The 26,827-nt window shown below is 41.3% G+C and overlaps 2 protein-coding genes across 2 annotated transcripts; both read right to left on the bottom strand.

The window, feature by feature from the left end:
• Nucleotides 1–1,233: 1,233 nt before the first annotated feature.
• On the bottom strand, nucleotides 1,234–7,978 carry rx2 (retinal homeobox gene 2). The gene is made up of 4 exons (XM_010891079.3): nucleotides 7,720–7,978; nucleotides 6,587–7,058; nucleotides 4,576–4,832; nucleotides 1,234–3,501 (listed from the first exon to the last, which is right to left on the bottom strand). The coding sequence occupies exons 2-4, from the start codon at nucleotides 6,876–6,878 to the stop codon at nucleotides 3,010–3,012; spliced, it is 1,041 nt and encodes a 346-aa protein (XP_010889381.2). The 5' UTR covers nucleotides 6,879–7,058; nucleotides 7,720–7,978; the 3' UTR covers nucleotides 1,234–3,009.
• A 10,610-nt stretch (nucleotides 7,979–18,588) lies between these two features.
• cplx4c (complexin 4c) lies at nucleotides 18,589–23,595 on the bottom strand. The gene is made up of 3 exons (XM_010891093.3): nucleotides 23,134–23,595; nucleotides 20,277–20,364; nucleotides 18,589–20,054 (listed from the first exon to the last, which is right to left on the bottom strand). The coding sequence occupies exons 1-3, from the start codon at nucleotides 23,292–23,294 to the stop codon at nucleotides 19,827–19,829; spliced, it is 477 nt and encodes a 158-aa protein (XP_010889395.1). The 5' UTR covers nucleotides 23,295–23,595; the 3' UTR covers nucleotides 18,589–19,826.
• Nucleotides 23,596–26,827: the final 3,232 nt, after the last annotated feature.

The raw sequence follows: 26,827 nt of genomic DNA, 5'->3' as shown, positions 1-26,827 counted from the left end.
CTCCACAGTGAATATCCCCACAGAAGACAAGTAAACTGGCGCCAGCCGTCAAATTGCCCCCGCCAGGCCCCCAACTGCCCTCCAATTACGCGAAGGCTAAGGGGGTTCAGCACCCAGAACCAGTGAGTGTCCCTTTGAAAAGCATTCTTAATCAAACCACATTAATCACGCTCCTCTCACTCATTATTTCCAGCGTGGAGCACGTCCTCTCAGCTAGTTGTAGCCATGCCACAGACCACACCACTGATGACAGGTTCAGGCAGCGCCAAGCATAACATCACATTGTAATAGCGCTCCTTCATAGTGTCGGTTGTAAATGAGTGGTATTAATTAGTAAAGGTGTTGTCTTCCACCTACTGCGTCCCTCCTACTAACATAGTTACCGCCTGGAATTGTTTTGCCAATTATTGACAAGAGATCTGATCTGATTGATCAAAAGACCAGTTAGTGGTAATGAGCTCAGAATTGGGCATCCTGTGGTAATGCTGTGGTGGGGACTTACATGGGGAATTGCCAATGACTCGTTTAACTGTATCCAGATTATGGATTGCAGTGACTTGTTATACATGTACTGCTTATAAGGTCAAGGAAAATTGTATTTCAATAATTTCAACTATCCCTTCATTGTTGGGCAAGTACCCCGTCTAAAATAAAAATTGTAGAAGTACTATCAAGAGACAAGCTATATCCTTCAATAATCAATGGCCAATTTAATAGTTAACCATGTGTGCCAGCGTTCAGATTTAGACTGGTGGTGGGCCATAGTTGGATTAATAACTCGTCAAACTCATCGTCGATAACTCTACTTTGACAAGTGACTGACCCAGAACGGGCCTTCCATCTGTTCTCCTGAACTAAAAAGAGATCCCACACACACCTCACTCTGCAACAGTGGCTCTCACATGGTATAGGGCCCGAGGGCAATTAGTGCAGTAGCCCCCCCCACCAAACCTCTACATACAAACACCCCTGGGGAGGCCTGATGGAGTGGAGCTTCATCTGCCTAACAGGCTGGCAGGCCTCCACCGGGCTGGAGAGACACAGCACAGCGGACAGATACACAACAGGTCGCTGATCCCTCCCCTCCCGGCCCTCACCCCATCTCGTCCTACCAGACCTGACATGGTGCTATTGTCCAGCAGAAACACTCATTACCAGCATCAGGCCATGTTGAGGGGAGACCAGAGAGGCACTAATACGCATTGAAAAGGAGATGAGACTTTCTGAGACCGATTTTCCAAGTGTTTTAAGCATATCTTTATTACAAAGAACATGGGACATTAAACCTAGAGCCTAAAATCTAAAGACACCAAAAATTATGTAGAAATTTCAATAAATGAATAGAAGGTATAACAGAGGTGAAACTGCATCACAAATGGTCAAAAGGGGACACGTTTGTGGATTAGACACTGGTTTTTAGTAATTAGGTTTAATTGATTTCCGTTTTCGTTTCCAGATTAAAATAAAACACACAATCACAGAATAGTTTTTTCTGTTCTTTGGCTTTTTGTCCACAAAAAGAAAATGCACTTTTTTGTGAAATATCAAGAAGTATCCAATGGATGTCCAAGGTTTGTTTTCTTCCCATCACTCCAATATATAATGAAAGGATGTCAATCGTGTTTCTGTTTCCATGTCAAGATTCCATCCACGCTGTACTTCCAAACCAATACATTAAATAATAGTTAACCAATGTTTCAACTGCAATCTGCTTTCATCAGGATTTCTGTCGCAGGCTTGCTGTCAATTCAAACAGAAGGCAGTCAGTTCTGGAAGTAAACTGGAACAGCTATCCATTAACAGAAAATACTTGCACAGATTCATGTTTTCACAGACTCCCCATTAACTGAAAAGTTAAAGCTATTTTATCAAGTGTTTTTCATAGTTTTGCATTTTAAAGTCAAATCACTTCCTGTCTTCCCGTTTTAATTGACTTGAACCTTGTAGATGTTTTGCCCATTGGTAATTCAAGGCTCTGAACCTCTCTGACCGTTTGGTTCTAGAAGCCTCAGACAAAGACCAGAGATCAATAGCCCTAAACAATGAATGTCGAGCCACTGAAGTGTTACATCAGGCAGGCTGCCTGTCCTTCTGCGACAACACACACACACACACACACACACACACACACATATAATGTAACTCCAGAATGTTGTCCAAACAGCTATAACACATAGGAGGAGCCCTCTTTTGAACTGTCTTGGGCTCTACAGAAACTCCTGCTGTCGCAGTGAAAAACAGACCATCACAGAGCAGGAGCGAATATCGTTTTTCTCCCTAACACTTAGTCCACTCCCCTGTCATACATATTGTGCCACACATACATCAAGAATGAACACATCCTAAGAGGGATGAATTGGAAGAGTTTACAGTGACTGGCTGCCTTAGTGTGAATGTGTACAGCGTTGGATTTTATCATCAATGCAGGAAGTGGAATCTCTATTCCGGTTTTCCTTAACGCTTCTCTAAGAGATATTTAACATAGAGACATTATTTTAATTTGGTATTGACCCCAACCCGGGTGGTGAATACATGAACAGAAAAATTAAAGAGGTATGTTGGTCTGCATGAACTAGCAGGCTGACTGATAACACAAGACATAGGGGCCTGCCTTCCAGGTGGCCTCATGTTGTCTCATCAGGAGTTGTTCCTAGACTGGCCACATGGTCAAGAAAAAACCCTAATATGGAAATCAACAGTGTTAAATGTCTCTCCGGTTCCTTTGCACTGATTGGATACTAACTAGCGACATTTTGGCAGACTATGACAGGACGAGCATCCGGAATATAAATAGATATTGAGGCTTGTCACTCAATTCTGTCTTTACCAGTCAGTCAACAAGCTCAGAATCTTTACCAGTCACTCAAGGGCGCCAAACAGTATCATCTCCAGCAACATTTTAAATCAAGAAAGATAACTTTTTTTTTTTTTTTACAAATTGTCATCACCCATAACACATCAACGTCTTTGTCTAGGGATCACTCGCTGAAACTGAACCGGTCCTTCCAGTTACATGTGCTGCCAGGTTTTATCCATGGACTGGATGTGCTCCTTAGCCTTCATCCTCAGCGCTGCAATGCTGGAGCTCCGTTCTACCTCCTCGTGCATCGGGTACTTGTCGTTGAAGCTGGGAGGACACTGGTAGGGAGGCGGGGCCATTGACTGCATGCTCTGCATTCCCTGAACCATCCCCTGGTGCACCATGCCATGTACTGGGGCGCTGTTGAGGAAGCCGTGGCTGTGTGAGTGGCTGGGGTACGCAGGCTGGAGGTGAGGGCCCTGCCCCGGGCCCATGTAGCCTGGGAGAGTGTGCATTGGGGTGGTGCTGGACATGGGGGAGGCCAGCCAAGGGTCCAGGGGAAGAGGGTTGGACATGGGTCCCACATTGGAAGGCATAGGCGGGCGGTTGAAGGACAGCATGGGGGAGTCGTGGAGCTTCATGGAGCTAGAGTCCACCTTCTCCTGACGTCGCCACTTAGCCCGACGGTTCTGGAACCATACCTAGACAGAGACAGACTATAATATAAGTCTACTGTACAGACTCCCAGTTACGAGAGTAAACAGTAGGGTTTGTGAACAGTGTTGGGGGTGGGGGTGATAGCAGTACAATAGTAGTCATAGTTGTAGTAGTAGTATTAGTAGTAATCTTAGTAGTCATAGTTGTAGTAGTAGTAGCAGGAGTAGTAGTAACAGTAGTAGTAGTAGGAGTGGTAGTAGTAGGAGTAGTAGTAACAGTAGAAGTAGTAGGAGTAGTAGTAGTAATAGTAGTAGTAGTAGTAGCAGTAGTAGTAGGTGTAGGAGTAGTAGTATTAGTAGTAGTAGCTGAAGGATCAGTAGTAGTTGTAGTAGCAGTAGTAGTAGTACAACCACTAGTACTACTACTGCTACTACAACTACAACTGCTACTACTACCACTGCTACTCCTACAACTATGACTATTATAACCACTACGACTATTCCTACTGCTACTACTACTCCTAATACTACTACTCCTACGGCTCCTACTACTACTACTACTGCTACTACTACTACTACTACTACTGCTTCTACTATTACAACTATGACTACTACTAATACTACGGCTACTACTGATCCTACCACTAATACTCCTACTACTACTACTACTGCTACTACTACTACTGATCCTACCACTAATACTCTTACAACTACTCCTACTTCTTCTACTACTACTACTCCTACTACTACTACTGCTATTGATCCTACTACTACCATTACTACTACTACTCCTACTACTACTACTGATCCTACTACTACCATTACTACTAATACTCCTACTACTACTTGTAGGAGAAGTAGTTGTAGCAGTAGTGCTGGGAGCAACAGTAGAAACAGTAGAAACAGTGGCAGTTGGTTGTAGCACTTTTCAGTGTTAGAAGACTGCTGTAGTAGTTGTGTTGTAGAATGAGAAGTAGTAATTAGTGTGGTAGAGTAGTAGTGGTAATCTGTAACTTTCAGCTCCTCATAATCTAGGTAGACAGTGTAATTATTTGTAATATCAGGTATAATCGGTTGCACTGATATCATTTGGGTAGAGATACTGGTATTGATACATACCTGGACACGGACCTCTGGGAGGTTGACCTTCATGGCCAGCTCCTCCCGGCTGTACACGTCAGGGTAGTGGGACTTCTCAAAGGCCCTCTCCAGCTCATGGAGCTGGTAAGTGGTGAAAGTGGTGCGGTTCCGGCGGTGCTTCTTCTTGGGGTGGTCGTCCTCTTGGGGTTCTGGGGAATTCCCCCTGTCACTGTCCACCCCTTTCTGGAGGTCAGACAGGTCCCCATCACACTTCTCCCCAGGGAAAAGGCCTGACTCTGTGGTTCACAGTAGAAGAGGACAGACACGTACATTATTAGATATGTGTCGTTGCATGAGCCGGCCTGTTAATCCAGCGGAGCCAGTTCTGCTTATCAACAGTGGCCTACTGAGCAGCTCAATATCTATACTTAACGAATAGTCCGACTCTCACATAGGTAGAGACATGATAGTTCTCTTTGCTGTTCCATGCATCTCCTCACATGTTTTAGCTGCCATTTAGATCAAAACCACTTAGAAAGCATCCATATAATGGTGGTGTTAATAATAATGGCGGTTAATATGGTTATTACTGCCAGGGCTGGAGGCAATGCAAGCTGCAGTCCCCTCCACTAAGAGTCTGGTGGTGGGTGACGTCATAATGTCTTTCACTGCATTCCTCTGTCCATGTAATCCCATGGGGACAGATGCCACCTGTTAAAGCCCAGCGTCTCTGTTTGCCCTGGCCTGGCCAGCTCTAATCTACACAAAGATGTTACTTGGCTTCTCCACCCGCTCAAGCAGCAGATCTTCTTTTCTAAGAAAACGGGGTGAAGTTAAAGCCCCACCACACATGGGGCTTGTTAATTAATTAATCCACATCAATTGAGACTCAATTGAGATTATCATCCGATCACCGGCTTGGCACAAGGGAGGCAGCAAAAGTGGTCTCCTTAAGTCACTATGCTGTAATGTTACAGTAATGTTACAGTAATGTTACAGTAATGTTACTGTAATGTTACAGTAATGTTACTGTAATGTTACAGTAATGTTACTGTAATGTTACAGTATTGTTGTTTTGATAAATAGGTGTTGCCAATGATAAAGGTAAAAATCGGCAGTTCAACAAGCCTTAAGATATTGTAGTGTAATATGGAATCACAGTGCAATTCTCACATTACCTATGATATCTCTTGTTATGATGTATTTTACTATCACTTATTCTTACTGCTCTTATAATCACACTAACATTTAACAGGCCAATACAGTAATGTAAAATACCATGCAATTTACGTAGACTCATCTATCCCAAGTGACAACAGTAACTCCTTATATTTTTGTATGAGACTCCAATGGGAATCCAACCCAGAACTCTGGTGCCATGCTTTTACAAACTGAGACACACAGGGCCACTACAACACAGTTAATACCGTAGGTATAATACTTTTAAATACAATACACATTAACAATACAGGTGGAGGATATATTATGCCAGCCATCCACATGAGCATGGTAACGTCCTTGGGGCTTGGTTTCAACATGCTAAACGTCTTTTTCAAGACGCGTGGACAATGACAACCATTTACTGTAGTGTCAATGTCAGACTATGAGCAAAGTGTAATCACAGACTGGATGCAAACTATTGCCTGCTAGTTGTGTGGTGAAAGATTAATCTACAGTATAATGTATTAATTTTAAACCTGGTTGTGGCACAAAATTCATCCCATACTTGTGAAAATAGTTTCAAGCCAATAGAAAAAGATCTGTCTCCTCTCCTTTTTCCCACCAATATTATAGTTGTACTAATTTAATTGGTTTCTTGTGACACGTCAGATCCTGTGATGATACTGAACAAAATATATCTCTATGGGATTCTGCATTTATATCACATCAACAACATGTACAACCTGCAGTAACGCATACATATTGGTGTTGTGGCTGTGTGGTGAGTGTAAATATAGTACATAATACATAAATAATGAATAAATGTAATAAATGCAGTCTATCAGTTTATTACTACATCAATTATTCAATAACAACCCATTGTACTGACCATGGAAGGCAGGGTGTTGTGTGTTGTCTCCTAGGCCAGCTAGGTGTCCATAGGTGTCTGACCGGACCTGTTTCCCCTGGCCCTCCAGGCCCTCTGAGTCCACTTTATGGGCACCCTGGTCACCCACAGGGGTTAGCAGGGGGTCCTGGTCCTTACTGAACCCCAGGATCACATCGATGCTGTGGACTCTGCCTCCTCCACCAGACCCTCCTCCCTTTACTAGGTCATGGTAGTGCTCTGGGGACAGGCAGCCGTCCTCTACCATTCCCAAGGTATCCATTGACAAATGCATCCGGAAGAGCTGTCAAGTCTTGTGTCTGTGGGGATACCCAAGGAAATTGCTGGAGACAAACAGCGGTACAGGAGGTCACTTCTCCTTACACAGATTATGTCACAAGAAGGCTTGAATTAGAGGGCAAATGGAGGCTGCCTCCATTGGGAGTTGATCCTGTCTTTGAAATATGTTGTAAGTCTGAAAAAGAGAGTTTGGTAATTAAATGTCTTATTAAATACAGTTTGCTGAACTTAAAGTTCTGTCAAGGAAGAGCAGATACAATATGTCACTGGCATAGGCACATGGCCACTTAATATTGTACACATCCAATAACATTAACTGTAAAATACCTGACAATTATTCATTCTTCATATTCCCAGTAAATATGAGTAATATGAGTAAACGGACACCCACCATAACTTGGTTCTTAACTTGTGCATCAGTTACCATCAAATGCCATTTTCTTTGCAAAATGTTTGACTCAAGATCTGACTGGTACTGTACATCAAATTGGAATGACAAAACAAACATTTATGTATGTCATTTGTAAAAATGAATTAGCCTATATGTTTAAAATCAAAACAGTTTTCCTGGTCCGACAAATACGATCTGAAATTATCAACAGGTGATTTAAAAAATAAATTAACTTATCATATGTTGCTAGCTCAATACATTCATCTGCAAATATATTTGCTCCTTGAAACACGGTTCTGTGAATAAATTGTATTGCTAATTTCCCTCAAAATAACATACATTTCTCATTCATATTATAGTTTTGTAAGTACGGCAATTCAATTATTTAACTGAAACAGTAAGGTTACTATAGTAAACGTCATAGCGGCATGTGTAATTTATTTACCTTTATTCAAGTGTCTTCATGAAACTACACACATCCCCTTCCAGTGCTGGTCCATGAGTGGTGGCTCCTCTATCTGACAGGTTGCAAATGACAGTGGGTGGGAGTTCTGTTAACTGTGTACTCGCTCATCCCAACCGCCCTGCTTAAGTCCTGGAAAGTCTGCAAGTATATAAGTGAGCAAAGTAATGCGTATTGAAAATCTCGTCAGTTTCCTCCCTCTGCTTAAAGCCTCTGTCTGTTTTGCTGTGCAGATAGTCAAGGCATGTGGCTGGATGAGAATGGAAGTAAAACCAAAGGGTTTAAGAGGTTTATTAATTGCAATCCTTCCCCTTTAAGAATGATTGGCAGTTGTTTTCTGGTCAAGTAATTGCTCCAAATGTGGCCTGCATTCAGACCACAGAGGGAGGCCTTGGCTAATGAAGGCTTGACAAAACTTTCTTTCAGAAATCTATTGTTTAAAAGATAATGGCTCCTAGTAATCCCTTTGTTACAAACTATATGAGAGAAGATGTAGGCTTTGGTTGGACACACACTGAACCAGCACAGGAAAGACACAAACATGTTTATTCTATTAAAGGCTAAATATCAGAGAAACAAACATGATAACTGGTCTTGCACACAAATAATTAAATAAGGCATCAGCCTTATATGGTATATATACATGTTACAAATATATGCGTAATATATGTACATAATGAAGTTATGAAGTATATTATTTTAATAAATACAATATATGTATATATGTATACTATATGAAATCTTTTTTTTTTTTTAAGGTAAAATGTTAGCTGGTTAAACATAAAACGAGTTTCCACACTGATTTAAAATGTTTTTAAGTTTTGTTTATAGTTGTATAGCAATTTATTTTTTGTAAATAATAATATAAATGCAAATAATGTTTCCCCGCGTTGTCTTCCAATACAGTCTGGAATAAGGTAACAATGTATTTTCATCATAGTTTCATCATCACCAGATTTCGCCTACTTTACCGGGTACTTCACTGGTGAAATGGCCAGGACCTGTCCTAGCTCCCAGGACATATCTCCTCCTAGCAGCTCCTATCTTCTGCTATTGGTTTCCTTGCTGCCAGCTGGCCAGTCTAAAGCAGAGGGAGCTAAGTGTCACAAAGATCAACCCTCACCTTAATGAGCCTAAGGACTTCAACCGAGATTTACTCTGTCCTCATCTATATAAAGATAAATGTAAGAAGCTCCAAACAGAACAACCAACAAGGAGAAATAGGAAATAGTGGAGACAGGACAAATGTCATGTTTTAGTTAAAAGAATAACATTTAAATACATGTCGTTCTGAGCGCTCTTCTGAGTGTTTAGATGTTAACTGTTTTACTTATACAGCTCTAAAGCTTCATGTCTTTAGTAGGTGTGTAATTTAATTAGTAGACAATTAACAAGATACAGTTAGTGATTCAGTCCTCTAAAAGTTATGATTTGCTTGTTGAAATATCACATGGAGTTGTTACTTAAATAAAAAAATATAATAATTTGACTGAAATAAAAATTATGTTTAACAGTTCTGGTTGAGAGAGCGCATTTGTCAGTATCAATCAAAGCCACATTTCCGGGTATGGGCCGTAATTTAATTCAACATTTGTTTCCTTTGCTAATGGTAAAGCTATTCAGTTGTCTAAATTGAATGACTAGGCTGGCAGGTTGACAGGGCAGGAGTAACTGCTATTAATTAGTTGCTAATTGATGGAATCCATTCAGTATAGCACTGAAAATGAATATGGGCTCACGGAGATGTGTCATGGTTTGGTCGTTCTAAAGATAGTTACAATGTTTTTTTTTTTAATGCCTTTTTCCTCGAGTGCATCATGCATTTATTTGTTGTAAAACATCGATGTCACAAAATGAAATACATAAAATTCAACAAACATACATCCTATCATATTTACTGTATATTTCCATTGTGGTCTTCTTTGGCAGAGAGATGGCAGATGCGCAAGACTGTTTGATACTGTACACAATTGTCTTTTTATGTGCTCAAACAAATATGCAGCATTTCAGTTTTTCATACTGCATGGTTTCATAATTTTCTTTCTCTGAATAAATGTATTCTCATGACTGAGTCTGCCAGGCCTTCATCCCAGACTCAGAAGTGACTTGCACAACAGTTATCTGAACAAAGTTTCCCTTCAGAAAGAAACTTGAATAAACTCTTCCTTGTGCAGACCCTGTAAATTAGTTGCTAATTGATGTAATCTATTCAATGCTGCATTGCCAGCTAATGGACTACAGCCATCGAATGAATAAATGGGAAGGCATTTTTCTTATTAGCAACATTTTCAAGAAAATTTTAGTTTTGCTGCTACCATTGTCTAGAAAAAAAGTTTAGCACCACAGATCACTCACCGACTGCTGTGGCAAAATAAACATTTGCAGCAGTACAGAACCTGCTCAAACAAGCATGCAATATTTCTAGTTATCAAAAACAAAGTAGGCCTAGCTATTTAATGAATGCCGTGGTTTTAAAAAAGAAAGTCTAATGCTAAAACATGCCTTCTGTTGGTTGGGTCCGTGACTAAAGCTCACTCATTCTTTGAAAATAGTTCTTGGAACAAAGTTTCTCCTGCAGACAGACCCCTGCCTGTCCTCATCTTGTGCAGGAAAGAGAAAAGCAGCAGCTGGGGCCTCTCGCCACTTACCATCTTTTCTTGGTTTAAAGAAGCTGTTTCTGAGAAGCTGTAGACTGGCAAGCCACTTAAGAGTGGATACGGGGATCTGAGACTAGATTAAATACCTGGGCTGGAAGGTGTGTATGTAGCAGACGAGATGGCTGATCCCACAACCTCGGCTCCTTAACCCCCTAGTCTGGTGTCCACTGGACATAGACAATAGTTCCTGGCATTATTGTCGTTGAATGTTTAGCCAATGTCTCATTGGCATGTATTGAAGCCTCATGCAGTCTTTGTCATTTTTCTTTTAAATTGAGTGAAAGATATTTACATACAGATCCCTGATAAGATGGTCCTGAAATCATTGCCTGAGATCATTGTGAAATTGGAAAGTACCTGCTGGTCAAGGAACTGATTAATACCCAGAATGGCTTGTAATGTACATGTAGCTCCACTAGCTTTACTCTTTGAAATGCCAATTTAATGTATTATAAAATTAGAACTGTATTTCTTGGTAGTGATGCGATAAAATGTGACGTTGTTGATGCACCCAGACCACATAGACCCAGTATCACTAAAGTTGATTGAAATCGGATTTTGCTGTCGCAGACCTGGTTTTGAGATTGGAAACAAAATCCCAAAGTCATTCACCATCATGGATGAGAGAAGCATTCAGAAGCCTACTGATTTTGTCTTTGGCATTATTTTAAGGCATCTTAGATATTGTTTTTTTTATCAAAACCTGCAGCGCGCTGGTATTGAAAGGGGTTCAACCACAACTTACGAGAATTGTGATTAACAATAGCCAATGAGCGCTCACTAAAGAAGTGGGAGAGCAAATGACAGTCATGAGTAGGCCTACAGATTGTGCAGACCATAGCTGGAGTGATGAATTCTAGCATGTAATGACACTTGTCAACATTTCTTAAAGCTTTAAATTACACAAGCAATGCTGTTGATTTTAAAATGTTTTAGCCAGATATTTCAGCTTTGTATTGCAAGTGTAAATGGCTGCCTAAAACGTTTAGTCTGATCGGAGCCACTGGAATTAAAGGAGCATCATGAGGATGATTACATCATTGTACTTTTGCAAAACAGCGTGCTGTGTGGAGAATCCCCCAAAACATCGGCAAGATAAGAAGAGAATAAACTTCAGGAAAGACGGTTGTTAAATGTGACATGCTCAGTGAGGTTTGGATTCTAAAATAGTGGTGTGTGCTCAGTTAAAACCTCAAGAATGTGATCATGCTTTTCCCATTGTTAATGCAGAATACAAAAAAGTAACACAAAAAGTAAAAAGTAAAAGCTACAAAAAACTGCCACAATTCAGCAGCTGTCCAGTGCATGGTTAGAATGACCCTGCCCCAACAGAGATTTCTGACAGAAATTACAGACCCATAGTTTTCCAGAAGGACTCTGAATAAACCATGCAGATTACTGGCCTTTGTGAGTGCTCCAAAAATAATTGACTTGAGTTTAGCTTCTGAAGAACAAAAACCGTCAGTGTTGTCTTTCGATGTGTGTTTTCGTGTGACCACAACCAAAACAGATGAATTCACCTTTAAGCCTTCACCTGAGCAGAGGGCCAGGTAGCGGTGCCTTGCCAAGGCTTGGGTACCGCAGCTCTGGATGGGCTGTGCTGCACGAGGTAAATGTTCAGCACCCATACCACCTTTTCGCAGTTGGAAGAATCTCTTCCAAGAAAGTTCCGACCTGCAAGCTCGTTATACAATTAAAGGTGGATATGCGTGCCTAGATTTCGTCGTAAGACAGGACAGTGGTGCTCCGTTAGAAGGGCTTTGGACGATGCGGCTGGCCATATGGTGATGTGACCTGGGATAAAAGACTCCGTCCTGTCCCGAAGTATCCTGCGCTGGTTTCTAATCTGATACATGAAATTGGCATTGAGTTTACAATTATTTGAAGAAGACACAAACTAATGTCATTAATATTTACAGTGGCATTTATATTGTAAGCAACTGAAGATACATCATTGTCTTCAGATTCTTTTTTTTACAATAAGTAACATCATTGCTATATGTAATTTCATACAAAACATGTCATAGCCATGAATAAAGTATGTCCAATAGGAGGAAATACATGAAACAGTCTTCAAAATCATGTGGAACATCAGACATGGTGAACTGTGGGATGGTCTTTATGCAGGGCCAATAGAAGCATCTTTGGTCCAACCTGTTGGCCTGAGCTTTGACTATGATTTGAGTCATTTCTGATGTTGTTTTTGGGTACACTGTGCTTGTATCTCAGGTAATTGCCTTAGTAACGTGATGCTAGTGGGCAAGCACCAGCTGCTAGTGGGAGAGTCATTGTCTCTGAGGTAGGTCAGATAAGGTAGGGATGATTAATGATCCTCAAATATAAGGATGTAAAAACCACATTAACTAGACTTAGACTTTGTCTCGTGACCACTAGTGATCCACTCAAAATCTCAAGTAGGGATGATTTTAAACAACTTGATGTTGGATGGTTCAGCAACTTGAAAGTAGTTTATGGGCCAAGATAAAATATAATCAATGGTTCTGTTTTCTTTAATTAAACAGCCATTACCAGCTCCAGTTAAATTCAATCCCTGCTTAAATCAAAGTGATATATAAGCGTATAAGTTCACGTCAACCTTACATATCATTAAACCAAATATGGATTTGATATGCAGACAGGTAATTAGAGTCCACTGCAGACAGGTGGTTAGAGTCCACTGCAGACAGGTGGTTAGAGTCCACTGCAGACAGGTGATTAGAGTCCACTGTAGACAGGTGGTTAGAGTCCACTGTAGACAGGTGGTTAGAGTCCACTGCAGACAGGTGGTTAGAGTCCACTGCAGACAGGTGATTAGAGTCCACTGTAGACAGGTGGTTAGAGTCCACTGTAGACAGGTGGTTAGAGTCCACTGCAGACAGGTGATTAGAGTCCACTGCAGACAGGTGATTAGAGTCCACTTCAGACAGGTGGTTAGAGTCCACTGCAAACAGGTGGTTAGAGTCAACTGCAGACAGGACTTTAACCACCTAGAGTCCACTGCAGACAGTCCACTCCAGTCTCATGAAACTGATGTCAATAATTATGCTACTGCTAACGTTGACATTTACAGATGTATTTTGTAGTTTTTGTCCATAATATTGAGCAATTTAAACTGAAACTGAAGGGCTGGAAGGTTTGAAAGAACACAGTGGCTAGACGAGAGTTCCAGGACAGATATAATTTGGATAATATCCTGTTTCCCCCATCCCAAATTGTTTTTGGTTGCTACAACACTTCTCTATATGCAGTAGCCTTTATGCTAGGAAATCTCTTGGTGCTTAGAGTAGATATAAGTAGATCTGTTTAGTTAGCCAGCAAGCAAGAATTGTGAATCACTTTAATAGCTAGCTATACTGAACTCAATGAGTGTCATCCAGAGGTCATATATTATTGTCATACGGACAAAGTCTAATGACTGCATCCTTGACTTGGCTGTAAAAATGCAAATCCCGGGATTGGAGAAGAACGGGAAAACAGTATAAAACTGCCAAACCATAGCTTTCAACTGAACAATTTAATTAAGAAAATCTAAATGTTGTAGTGCATGATCCTTTTTAGTCTTACAGAATATCACCTACTGAAAGTTTAGAGAGTTCTCATAACCAGTTGATGAACTTCTGGCCATGTTAACTAGATGGGTAAATTAGTCTGACCAGCTGGTTACCCTAAATCTTCATTATCATAGCCTGATTACCCAGGGACCTCAACCCCAAAGATGATTTTGTGTGACCCAGATATGAACACTCAACACAAATTATAATTAAAACATCCAAAAGTTCCTTCCAGTGTATAAACAGTTTCAGCATAAAGAAAGGATAAATAGGAGCTCAACTCCACTGTACTAAATGTCTGGTTAATGACCCACTAGGGAGCCACTCAAAACTGTATTTAACAGATCTTCTAGACACGTTAATAATGATCTACTTGCGAGACACTCAAAACTACTTTAGACAGATCTGCTACACACTCAACTAGTGACCAACTATCAACCACTCAAAACTACTTCAAACTGATCTACTATACACTCAACTAGTGACCTACTATCAACCACTCAAAACTTGATTGAAGGGATTTATTAAACCAAGCTTCCTCTAACCCAGGTTCACATGCCTGCTGGTCACTGGAATACCTCCCATGAAAAGGTCCTACCGATTAAATGGTTCGTTTATGTAACCATGCTTACGTGAGTACATTTCCATGTCCACTGTATAATGTTTTAAATGCTTTAAATGTCTTCTACAAATATGAATGTAGCTTTTCAGTAGATATAACGATACATTCCGTTATAGGTAGGATTCTTGAGAACATTTGTCTTATGTTTTCACTTTTAAGTGGTCCCCAGAGAATGATTGCTATGCTTTGTCCATACCTGGCACACAATGGTTTGAGAATGGCTGTACTACACACTTCATCCACTCAAAACCACAATACAGAGATCGATTTAATTTGGCTGGCCAAGGACCAGAGCTAGAATTACTTATTGAACTAATTGATAATTTATAGAGTAGCTAATTGGTTAATCAGGTTCACTTTACTTTATAAGGATCACCATTACCTATTGAACATAAAGCAGCTACTCTTCCTGGTATTCACAAAATATCTAACACATGCTTGAATAGTTATAAACAAGACAACACAAGATTATATGCATTGCATTAAACATTTTAAATCAGTGCCCGGGTTCATTTTTGTTTTTCCTCAGTACCCAGCAAAGGGTACTATTTTTAGGTAGTGGATTTACCTTACCTTACCTTCCTCCCACCCATGTGCACACGTACACACACACACACACACACACATATACACACAAACACACACACTCACACACACACACACACACTTATACACACAAACACACACACTCTCACACACACACACACTCTTCCTTAATCTGAGAAGCCTATAACAATTAAGCTTTTCAGATGTCTCAATTCGTATTTGCAAAGGCCAGCAGAAATATTGTACCCCACAGTAAAGATCAACAAAAAAGGCTATGAAGAATGTTATTGTTGATTATCAAACCTTTGCTGAGGTAAACATTTCCAAAAAAACATATTTCTTGATTGTTTGGCACCCTAGAATGTTGTATGAAGTAAATATAAATCCAAACATTTTACAATGGGGTGAAAATACCAAAAGGGCTTTGTGTGGCTTCAACACAACATTAACATAATTTACCCAAACATGGCTGGGGTTCAGTTATGTTGATGAATCTGATTTCAGCAAGCAAAACTCTTATGTCACAGTATACTGTACGACCTTATAAGTTTGGCCTCAGCTGACTGATGCATAACAACACAATGAACCCACATGGAAGACTTAATGTTTCTGTGACATGTTTAATGAAGTAACCTTTTAACGTGGTTCCTTGTCAAGTCAGATAATGATCATTTTAACACTGTCCTCTTTGCTTGTTTCCTCATTACCCTAATTGAGTAAAAATTGGTTAAGAGGGTGCAACGTAGCTATCAAGCTGCTTAGTTTTATCAGATGACAGTTTAAGCCTCTGAGATCCTATTAGGAAGAAAGGGGCTAACGCTTAAAGGAGCTGTGTCAGCTTACAGGGGGAAAAGGGGGATGGGCCAGGGAGCAGCTGAGGATAGAAACACTGACATGACAATGATGATGACGATGATGATGACGATGATGATGGCGACGATGATGGCGATGATGATGGCGATGAAATTGAAAAGGGAGTGTTTGAAGGATGAATGGCAATCTGGTGATCATTTTGTTCAGAGTCTGCAGGGAAAAGATCTGTGACTATATATAGGTAGAAGGTGAATCTCATTTCCAGAAATGTTGGGACGTTGCGTAAAAGGTAAAGAAAAACCGAATGCAATGATGTGGAAATCATTTAAAACATATATTCAGTAGAAAATGGTGTGAAGGCAACATATCAAATCTTGAAACTGAGACATTTTATTTTTCCTTGAAAGATATATGCCCATTTTTTTATTTGATGCCAGCAACACGTTTCAAAAAAGTTGGCACAGGGGCAACAAAAGACTGGAAAGGTTGTGTAGTGCTAAAGAACTAAACCTGGAGGAACTTCTAACAAACAATTAGGTTAATTGGCAACATATCCCAGAGAGTACTTAGAGATTATGTACATATAAACTAACATATAATAAACATATAATTAATGGAGCACATAATATATATATATATATATATATTTTTTTTTTAACAACTTTAAGTATTTTAAGCATCTTAAATACTTTAATCGTCTTTATGTATTCAACAATAAGTAATGGGTTTTGATTTAAATTCATCACCCAGTTTTTAGGATTGTTTTTGTGGTATTCTAGCTGATTGATTGCAAGCTGGTAGTGATTAATGAATGTTGTGCAGTTTATCGTCAATGAGAAGTTGCTTAATCTCTTACAAAAACAGTCCTCGGCTACAGAGAAGTTGCAGTCAAACATCTGGGACAGTGAGCTGCAGGTGAAATGTATAGAAATGAGAATGAACTGTGTGCTGTTTGTCTGCTCGTCTCCAGCTTGTTTTCAAGCTCTTCCCTCTGCTCCAACTAAGCAAATTCCTTTTGACTGTCACTTCAAATCCTATGAAAGCGACTTGACAGCAGCAAAGAAACTGTTGTCAGATGGCGGGGATGGCATGATGCCATTGAGACGGCTTGAATGGAGAGTAAACTGTCTGTGAATTGATGAACTGTTAATTTCCCGCTATTGACAAACCCCTAAGGGATCATCTGTTTGATGCATGATACTGTCAGCACTTTGTATAAAGGAGTGGAGCAGAGGAGTTTAAACAAATTAGTATTTATTCATAACCTCACAGGCAAGAGGCAGAATAACTAGACCAAACAGTAATAGGTCACAATAAAAATAATAAGCTGAAAAGCATCGAAGCCAACGTAGCTCCTACTGGAGACAATCACACACAAAAGGGGAGTAGAGGAAACATATATATGAGTGGGATAATGACTTGATGGGAATGATGGACTGAGTGATGAATGATGGACTGGGCGCTCAGAAGACCAGTGACGTCGAAGCGTAACACTCATTCAGACACCATGGTAACTATAGAACCAGGGTTGGGTAGGTTACTTTGTGTATGTAATCTGTTACACCTATTTATCTGTACAAACACATATTAGTAACACAACTTTTGAATTACCAAAATACAGTACCAAAATCTGAGTTACTATTGATTACTTTCTTCTAGCGCGTATTTGTAGAAAACTGCAAAGAATATTACCATCTATTTGAGGATAAACTGATGTTAGACTTTACATAGCTGACCATGAAATGAATGCCACATTTTACTTAATGAGTTACGTAGGTTTATTTTGTTGAAGACTTCCAGCAATTGCTCTAAATTAGCAATATGCTACTCTTCAACATCCTTCAAACGTCCAGCAGAGACATCAAAATGGAATCTATAAGTTCCTCTGACTCAATTTAAGTAGGTGAAGGACCTAATACACCAAAATCCTGAAGTATCCCATTAACCTGTAAGTATTTCACCTAAACCTTGTCTTGTTTGTTTCCTAGAGGAGCATCCAATCATTTACTGATGCCTCAACATGTTGTTTGCTCTGTGTTTGTGGAACCCAACAGCCAACACCATCATCCCATGACAAGGCTGCCATGTAATCTTGTTACCCAATAAATCTAATTAGTGTATACTAACCTGTGTATACTAACCTGTGTAAACTAACTTGTCTATACTAACCTATGTAAACTAACCCGTGTAAACAAGCCTGTCTATACTAACCTGTGTATAGTAAACTGTGTGTAAATCTAATCTGACCAATAGCCAGAAGATAATAAACAAAAATGTAGTTTGATTTAAAACAATGCCAAAGTGTGAATGGACATTATATAACATGCTTGACTTGGACTTCTAATTTTAGGCAAACAGCATTCTGGTTCCTTTTTTAGGCAAAAGCTTTATTTAAAGCAAGCTACTTTAATGGAGCAAGCCTTATTAACGTACACATTTTGATGTGCGATTTGTCAGTTCCTGCACTTATTTTATCCAGTGTCATGCGCTGGATAAAATGGCAACTCTGTTTAAAGAGTTACCATTTTATATAATTTCTGCTGAATGATTAAATAAAAATGACACTGGTTGGTGCAGACCAGACTAATCCATAATAAGTCATATAGGCATGTCATTTGTCTTTTGAATTGGAAAAAGGAGGCCTTGTGGAAGAAAGTTTGGGAACCTCTTCACAGTATATTTTATTCAGAAGAGTAGCGTATAAAACAGTACATTGCAGTATAGTTTAATTCAGTTAGAGTAGATTACAGTGGCATAAAGTATTGTTTATTTCTGTACAGCAGAGTATATTTCCCCAGAGTCACGGCTACATTTCCAATCAGGCTATCAATACAATAATGTCCACCTTATCCCCAACTTCCAGCCTCATTCAAATCTAGTTTGGCCATCCTTTAACAAGCCTGTTATTTCTGTACTTTTATAGGTACAATAATGGTCACAAAAGAATTGCATTGTTATAAGCTTTCCCCTTTTCTATTTCTATGATTTCCTTGATGATCAATTAATGCACTTATCTGTGTAGATTAGTTTAGTGTAGTTCTCATTGAATTCCCCACCCATTGGAAATTAGCTCCTTGTGCAGCACACCGCAAGATTTAGCTGACATCTACTGTACCTAAATGGAGTCACATTTACAACAAGGCGCTGCTTGTGCTGTGACCATTTCTCTCCAAACGGTTTTAAACATTTCCACCAGGTAGCAATTGGATTAGCCAGATTGACCCTGGTTTTTTGAGCATGTAGCGTCTCTCTGTTTGAATACCTCAGCCACGAGATCCATCATTGAGCAGAACCTGACTGTTCATGTAAAGTGTTCATGCTAATCTTACACCTAGGTCAGTATATTTCTTTGTGCATAGCTGATTAATTAGTTATGTGAATTGAAATCACTAAGCACTAGCTAGTTTAAGTTATTGCCATTACTTACACAGGCAGGTAACATTAGCATGCATTAGCTCCAAATGTATCTACCTATATAGTCCTACCTATATAATAATATATAAGAGAATAAAGTGGACCTCTGTGACATTGGAGAAACTGTCGGAAGAGACAATAAAGCTGAAACATAATCTACATTTCCCATTTCTTTAGTTATTGGCTGTTATTGGGGTTCATATTTTGGTGGGTGATATTGAATTACAACATCATGTGAACATTAAAACTATTTGATTTTCAGTTTCCAGGCACTTCAGCTAAAAATGTAAAGTACTATACACATATGTATTTAATAATCAATGTATGCAACTTAAAAGATGAGTAGCCTATCACAGTCTTTAAATTCCAGTCAAATCAAAAAGCACACTGAAATGCATTTATGACAATTTGGAATAAAAATTTGATTTAATTCCTTAATTTACTAGAACTGAAGTGCAATTGACCTCATCTCTAGATGATCAACTTTCACATCATGACACATTTCTCCTCTGCCACCTGTTGTATCTCTGTCATGGTGGTCTGTGCTTTGGTCTTCAGTTGCTCCATGTCTATGTTCTGTAGCTGTTGTAAATGTCCCAGTAGTGAGTCGTTCACCTCCTCCTCCTCCTCATCTTCATCCACCATCTTAGCCAACTCCTCCGGGAGGTCTAAGTCGTCTCCCGCCATCTTTACCATAGCTTGATCTTGGCCACTCTGAAAAAGACAGACTTGGATTAACATCAGAATGCCTTTGAGCACTCTGAGTACAGGAAACCAGGCTGTCTCAGCAGAAAGAATGTATCATATTAGTTCACTAGGGAGCAGGTCTGAGGGACATAATAAAGGTAGAATCCACATACTTGACAATTACATAAATCATCAGTGGAAGTCAATGGCAGATGTTGTGTGCAGATTTCAAACTCCGGCAGGTCTTACCTCTGGTAGACGGTACTTGTCCCTCAGACAGACCCTCAGGTTCGCCCTCTCGGCCTTCCTCGTGACGAACTCCTTGTCCCGTTCAATCCTGCAGGGGAAGGACAGTTCCCAGTTTAACACTACGGTAGCGCCCCTAGTACCAGAAGTGCTGACTGGAAATGTGGATTGACATGGCTGTCGGGGTTGGGGTCAACGTGTACACGGGGGCTCCAAGGAGACCGGCGAGGAACCAGTGTTGATTATCTCACTGATTACCTCAAGTTGAGAGGCAAAGCACCCAACACAGACACCGTAAGTTGGCCCCCGTCAGTGTACGTGTCATGATGATTCTGCACGTTATTGAATGTCTTCTACGTCCCTCAGCGTTTCTGCAGTAAAAAAAAAACACACGGCGTCTAGTTGCCTTCCAACGCGTGATCTTAACGGAGAGGGTTTCGTTAAGGTCACGGCAAAACTGCCGGTTTTAAGAAGTGGAGATTGACAGCAAAGTTTTTTGCTGTCAAACATACAGTGAGCTACGAATACTGCGACGATGTCGCGTTGTCTTGCCCCTAAGACGGCCCACTTCAGAGGGTCTTAAGGCACAATGCTTTGAACTCCCATGACATGATTTACTTGAAGGTAGTTATGAGTATCTTTCCATGGTCTGTGCTGAGTGGTTTTTGTACTCAGAAACTAAGACTCACTCAGTTGGAACACCGCCACTGCTATTGTTAAGCAGAACCCGTGGAGGGAATGTGGTTTGTGCTGTGAGGCAGTGACGCCACCTGTTGGAAGAAAGTGACCCAGGCCCTAATCCCTCTGACCTCTGTCAGACTAGCTTAATAAGCCCCACACCCAAGTCATTACAATAAGCCCAAGGCTCGGTACTGGCGGTTATGGTTGCTGCTGTTCTTTACTGTTACAGACCCTCTTATCCAAACCAACTTACAGTAAGTGCAAACAATTTCCTACTGGACTCCAGTAGGGATCGAACCCGCAACCTTGGCGTTGCAAGTGCCACGCTGTTATGAACAACAGGCCCACCGGTCCGGCCTGTCAGTCAACCTGCTGTCTGCCAACAACACCAGGAACCAGGAATGTTCCGGTGATAGGCCACCTAGTGGTTGGTGGAGTGGCGGGGGGGCTGGACACTACAGCTTTAAAGACCTGCCTTTCACTGTCTTTCAGGGACATCACTGTCTCAGCCTCAGACACACGCATGTATACAGACACACACCCAGATACCTATAAACACACACACACACATGCTGTACAAGTTCTGGTGAATGAGTGTAAACTGAAGTATGCGTAGATGTACAAACACATGCAATAACCCGTCATTTGCTCTCCTCACTCCTCTCGCATCTAGCCTTTATCTTCCCATCTCTCTCCTCCTCTCCCCTCCTCTCGTCTTCGTTTCCCCCTCCTTTCTTCTCCTCACTCCTTTTTGTCCCCATCTCTCTTCTCCTTTCGCATTTATCTCACCTTCCCCTCCCTTCCCCTCCCTCTCACCTTTATCTCCTCCTCCCCTCCCTCTCACCTTTATCTCCTCCTCCCCTCCCTCAAAGCCTTTATCTCCTCCTCCCCTCCCTTCCCCTCCCTCTCACCTTTATCTCATCCTCCTCTCCCTTCCTTTCACCATTATCTCCCCCTCCTCTTTTCTCCTCTCACATTAATCTCCCCCTCCTCTCATCTCCCTCTTGCCTTTATCTCCCCCTCCTCTCCCCTCCCTCAAAGCCTTTATCTCCTCCTCACCTCCCTCCAAGCCTTTAGCTCCCTCGACTCACGCCCCTCTCCTTTTCCTCCCCTCTCCCTTTCTCTTTCCTCTGCCTCTCCTCCTTCTCCCCTCTCCCTTTCTCCTTCCTCCTCTTCATTTCCACTCTGTGTAAGAGAGAGACACTCCTGTCCTGACTAGGGTTGAAATTAGGCTAATCACTAAACATCTAATCTAGCTATCGGCTTACTACTGTATACCTCTACTGTATATGTGCGTGTGTGTGTGCGTGCGTGTGTGTGTGCACATTATCCAGGTTTATGTGTATACATGGCAGACAGAAGTCCACGCAAAGATATTAAAACCTGGAACAATTTTGTCTGGTCAATAATTATGTCCCACTAAAATTCGATTTTTCCGGCTTAGGTTTCGGATTTCTGGGTAACTGGCCTCCTCAAGGAAGGAAAAACATTGTGTTTGTGTGTTTGTTTACTTGTGTAAGCAGCACATGAGAATGTGTGTGTGTGTGTGTGTGTAACATACTGTACCAGACAGGTTGTAGACATACTAAGGAACTGACACGCCCTCTACTGTTGTGAACACGCTACAATAGATACCGCCTGGTGGAGGTGTGGTTTATATGGCCAGTATTTAATGCTCCTGTAAGGTCAAAACTATGATTAACTTTCAATGTTCATTATTGTCCACTCAAATGTTTTATTAATTATTACACATAATTGGATTTCCCTTTCTATCAACTGGGATTTAGCTTCTAATTCGGGGGCACAATGGCAAAATCTGGGACTGTTCCTGGAACACTGGCATGTCTGGGCACCTATTTTCAGTTGGTTATTCATATGTGAAAATATTTAGGATAGCTAGAAATTTTGCATTATACATACAGTAACAGGACTCTTGGTTTCAATAACAATCTGGTTTGTGGTCTCTTCACTTTGTCAGATATGTGATAAATTGTAGTTTATATTCTCAAGTATTTATTTTTCTACCGCAGATAGAAGCACATTATAGAAATAAACAAGTGTGAATCTGTTTCTGGGTTAATACTGTATACAAAGACACATGGTACTCCCTGCTGCTTGTTCAAATTACTATAGAAATACAGTTTGGATAACTAATGGACTTATTGACTGGTTGACTTACTTCTCCTCTACGAGTTGTCTCTTGTACTCCTCAAACTCCTCTTTGGACATTCCTTTAGACTCAGGGGTCTCCATTCCATCTCCGGCCGGAGCCTCCACATCTCCTCCTCCAGTCATATCCTTGAACTTACTTCCCAGCATTGCTTTCATCATAAAAGACATCCTGGACCAACTGAAGAGTTACAGAGGCAAAGCTTTTACTCAAGAGCACTTTTGCGCGACACGAAGAGCCACCGACCTCGACTATACGAAGGGGGGCAGTCCAGCTTGTCAGGACCAGAGCAACAATTTACGCCTTCAGTGTTGAGGTGGTCAGTGCAATGGGCCCAAAGGGTCCGATAACAACAGGTTTTGCAGAGCGGCAATGCTATTCTCTTCTGCAGAGTGTAACTTTCTCCAGTGTCAGCATGGACTGTTGTCTGTCAAGGTGATGAGGATCTGGATGGCAGTGTATTCTGGCAGGAGTAAAACCGCTCAAAAGATTAGCTCATTACAGGGAGCCTACTGACCAGGGCCTGGCCTGCCATCATCTTGGCTTCTGCTGGACCCCTCATACTGCACCAATACCAGCTTTCCATGGGCCAAATATTATCTGTTTTTCTTTTCAGATCTGCTTTACAGTTACAAATCTGTCAGTGGACTCTAATCTACAGGGGCCTGCAGTTATGCATACATATTATGATTGCTTAGTGGGGTGATTCAACTCAGTAGTAGTCAGCGGTGTAGGCATTTCACTCGTTGCCCTTCGCTCTGGCCCTGAAGCCCCCGGAAAAGTGTACGCTCTACGGCCACCATGGCCATTTGTGACCCTGCTACTGCCAAAATCTCCCAGTCAGGAGTCGTTTTTTTTGTTTGTATGTTTTTTCGAACAACCCTAAGAACGGACTACATGCAGGTAAGCAAACTAGCTAGTTATCGATCTGTAAATAGTTTACTTATTTAGTGCTTAACTGAATCAAACCTCTCCGCTTTGGAAGGTGCGTTCATGAGCAACTGGGAAGTGGGAAAGTTCCAAGTGGGTGAATACACCTGAACCCTTTTGTGAGCTCTGACAAGTAACGTTAGGGTTGACATGACTAGACATAGTAGCGTTTGTTTAAAAATATACATAATAATGACTTGCTCCGCACACAAGTCACTACATGTGTTTATTTAGGTCATACTTATTAGTGCAGGTGATTGTGATGTTAAGGATACTTCACGGTTTACTTTTGTGTAACTGAGGTAATGTTAGCCTTCAGGCTAACTAACCTTAACGTTACTTTACTGCCAATACCAATGCCTGTTTGTTGTCGTCATGTGCATGCATGAAATGAAACAAATTCCACAATCTATGAAGAAGTAGATGTGACTTCAAGTATTAAAACATGATAATTTAAATGTTTATGTGGAAATACCATATCAGTTATAATAAGCTATTACTTAAAGTATGATATTAAAAAAGTGTATGTGTTTTTTCTTATCAGCAATTCAAGCTTGTTTATTTGTAAGCTCCAAATCCTCCTATTTTACCCAACAGCCTTTGTGCCCTGGCGTGTGGCCTTTGTGCTCTGGCGTTTGGCCTTTGTGCTCTGGCGTGTGGCCTTTGTGCTCTGGCGTGTGGCCTTTGTGCTCTGGCGTGTGGCCTTTGTGCTCTGGCGTGTGGCCTTTGTGCTCTGGCGTGTGGCCTTTGTGCTCTGGCGTGTGGCCTTTGTGCTCTGGCGTGTGGCCTTTGTGCTCTGGCGTGTGGCCTTTGTGCTCTGGCGTTTGGCCTTTGTGCTCTGGCGTTTGGCCTTTGTGCTCTGGCGTGTGGCCTTTGTGCTCTGGCGTGTGGCCTTTGTGCTCTGGCGTGTGGCCTTTGTGCCCTGGCGTGTGGCCTTTGTGCTCTGGCGTGTGGCCTTTGTGCTCTGGCGTGTGGCCTTTGTGCTCTGGCGTGTGGCCTTTGTGCTCTGGCGTGTGGCCTTTGTGCTCTGGCGTGTGGCCTTTGTGCCCTGGCATGTGGCCTTTGTGCCCTAAAGATTTTTGTGACACCAAAGGCCTATCTGGCCTTGCCCCTAAGATGATGAAATTCCAAGCCTGGTAGTAAGTACACATTTGTGTTATTGCAGTCGGTGCTAGAAAGAAGGGTAAATGCTAGGGGGTTTAAGCTGTTAGATACTCTTTGAAAAGTTAGGGTTTTAGAGGTTTCTGAAGATGGGCAGGGACTCTGCTCTCCTAGATTCAAGTGGAAACTAGTTCCACCATGGGGTCTCAGGACAGAGAAGAGTTTGACTGAGCTGAGTAGGACTGCTAGGAGACCTGGGTTTCTACTGGACTATTCCACTGTGTCCTGATTTGGCTACGTCAATTCATGTAACAAATGAGTTCAGATTTGGGTGTGGCCCCTGAAACAGTTGACGCTGGTAGTATTTCACTCGGTTACGTCCCTCACTGTGAGGAAGTTGTGCCCTGGGAGGCACAGGACCATGGACAGCGCTGTCCAACACTGCAGGCCTGGGAGGCACAGGACATCCGCTGTAGTCACGGCCGATGTCAGTCAGCTCAAGAAGTGTGCCCAGACTAGTTACTTGTTTTCACTTAGTGACGTGTCTTTGGAAGTTTTAGGAGTCAGTAGCACCCATAGCAAGTCTGATAACTGTCCTTAGGCCTTCTCTGAAGGCGTGGAAGGCCTTGGCACTTCCCCACTGTTACATACAACATTTAAACACAGAAGACTCAGTTTATGTTTACATGGTGTGGAAATGGGTGGTAAGGTCAAAACTATGAACTAATGAGTGGTAGGTTTATTGGCGGAAAACATGAAAACACTCACAAACCACTTAACTGTCCAGGGATCAGTGAGATGTGTATCTGCTATGCCTATTGTGTTTAATTGTTTGACATGAGCGGTCCTCAGAGGCAGTTAGTGGTTGATATATCGTGACCCCACCGGTCAGCCTTCTCTGTACTGTGGATTGTTCTTCTACCTCATCATCTAGCCACAACGGGCATCAGATTGGGTTAGCCCTCTCTGGCGCCACTCTGTGGAAGACACATGAAGACACAGGGCTGAGGGGAGAAAATCTACTCTTCATCCTCTACAGCGGCAAAAGTTCAAGACATCCCTGAGAGTACTGATTGTACCACCATGATGTAAGTAGACTGTCTGTCATGGAATCTACCCTGGAAGTGTTGCAAGTGAGTCAGGTTTGTGTGTGTGTGTGTGTGTATACGTCTTTCGACATACAAGACATGAGAAAAGCAACAGTTCACTGTTCCACATTGCTTGAATACTTAGGACTGGATCCAGAAATAGACTCAATACAAAAAGCTTTTAAAAACACAAAGTCCTTCCTAAAACCATACCAACCCAAAGAAATGTGCGTACATGTGGCGAAAACACTGTGCAAAGAGTAAAGTGATGCTGTCTTCCTATTTTCCCTTTAAGACATTAGCTCACAGTGAGGTTGCGGGGGTCAATACCACAAGTGCCTAGGTGATTAAAACTGAATCGCATAGTAGAGTAAAATCTGAGAGTTTTATTATCACACTCGTCTGTTTCATGTATACATATAACGTTGCAACCTGGTCTCAGGAACCTACGTAGACTATTTTCCATGGCATCCCGATTTCATATGATATGTGACGTTACGTTAGGTTACATTACAATGCGCCACCAAAACTTATGATACATAACGAAATTATTAAAACGTAACATGTCTTACAAACACCAGACA

This window comes from Esox lucius, chromosome 3, assembly GCF_011004845.1.
Source record: "Esox lucius isolate fEsoLuc1 chromosome 3, fEsoLuc1.pri, whole genome shotgun sequence".
In the NCBI taxonomy this organism is placed as follows: Eukaryota; Metazoa; Chordata; class Actinopteri; order Esociformes; family Esocidae; genus Esox; species Esox lucius.
The sequence above is the reverse complement of the archived record's forward strand: the minus strand, read 5'-3'. Positions and strand labels throughout refer to the sequence as shown.

Excerpts from the sequence above, each read along its gene's own strand:
- rx2 (XM_010891079.3), bottom strand. The coding sequence starts at position 6,878 with ATGCATTTGTCAATGGATACCTTGGGAATGGTAGAGGACGGCTGCCTG. Across the intron at positions 4,833-6,586 it reads ACAACACCCTGCCTTCCATG|AGTCAGGCCTTTTCCCTGGG; the intron begins GTCAGTACAATG and ends TGTGAACCACAG. Across the intron at positions 3,502-4,575 it reads TCCCAGAGGTCCGTGTCCAG|GTATGGTTCCAGAACCGTCG; the intron begins GTATGTATCAAT and ends GTCTCTGTCTAG.
- cplx4c (XM_010891093.3), bottom strand. The coding sequence starts at position 23,294 with ATGTCTTTTATGATGAAAGCAATGCTGGGAAGTAAGTTCAAGGATATG. Across the intron at positions 20,365-23,133 it reads AGACAACTCGTAGAGGAGAA|GATTGAACGGGACAAGGAGT; the intron begins GTAAGTCAACCA and ends CTTCCCCTGCAG. Across the intron at positions 20,055-20,276 it reads ACAAGTACCGTCTACCAGAG|AGTGGCCAAGATCAAGCTAT; the intron begins GTAAGACCTGCC and ends TGTCTTTTTCAG.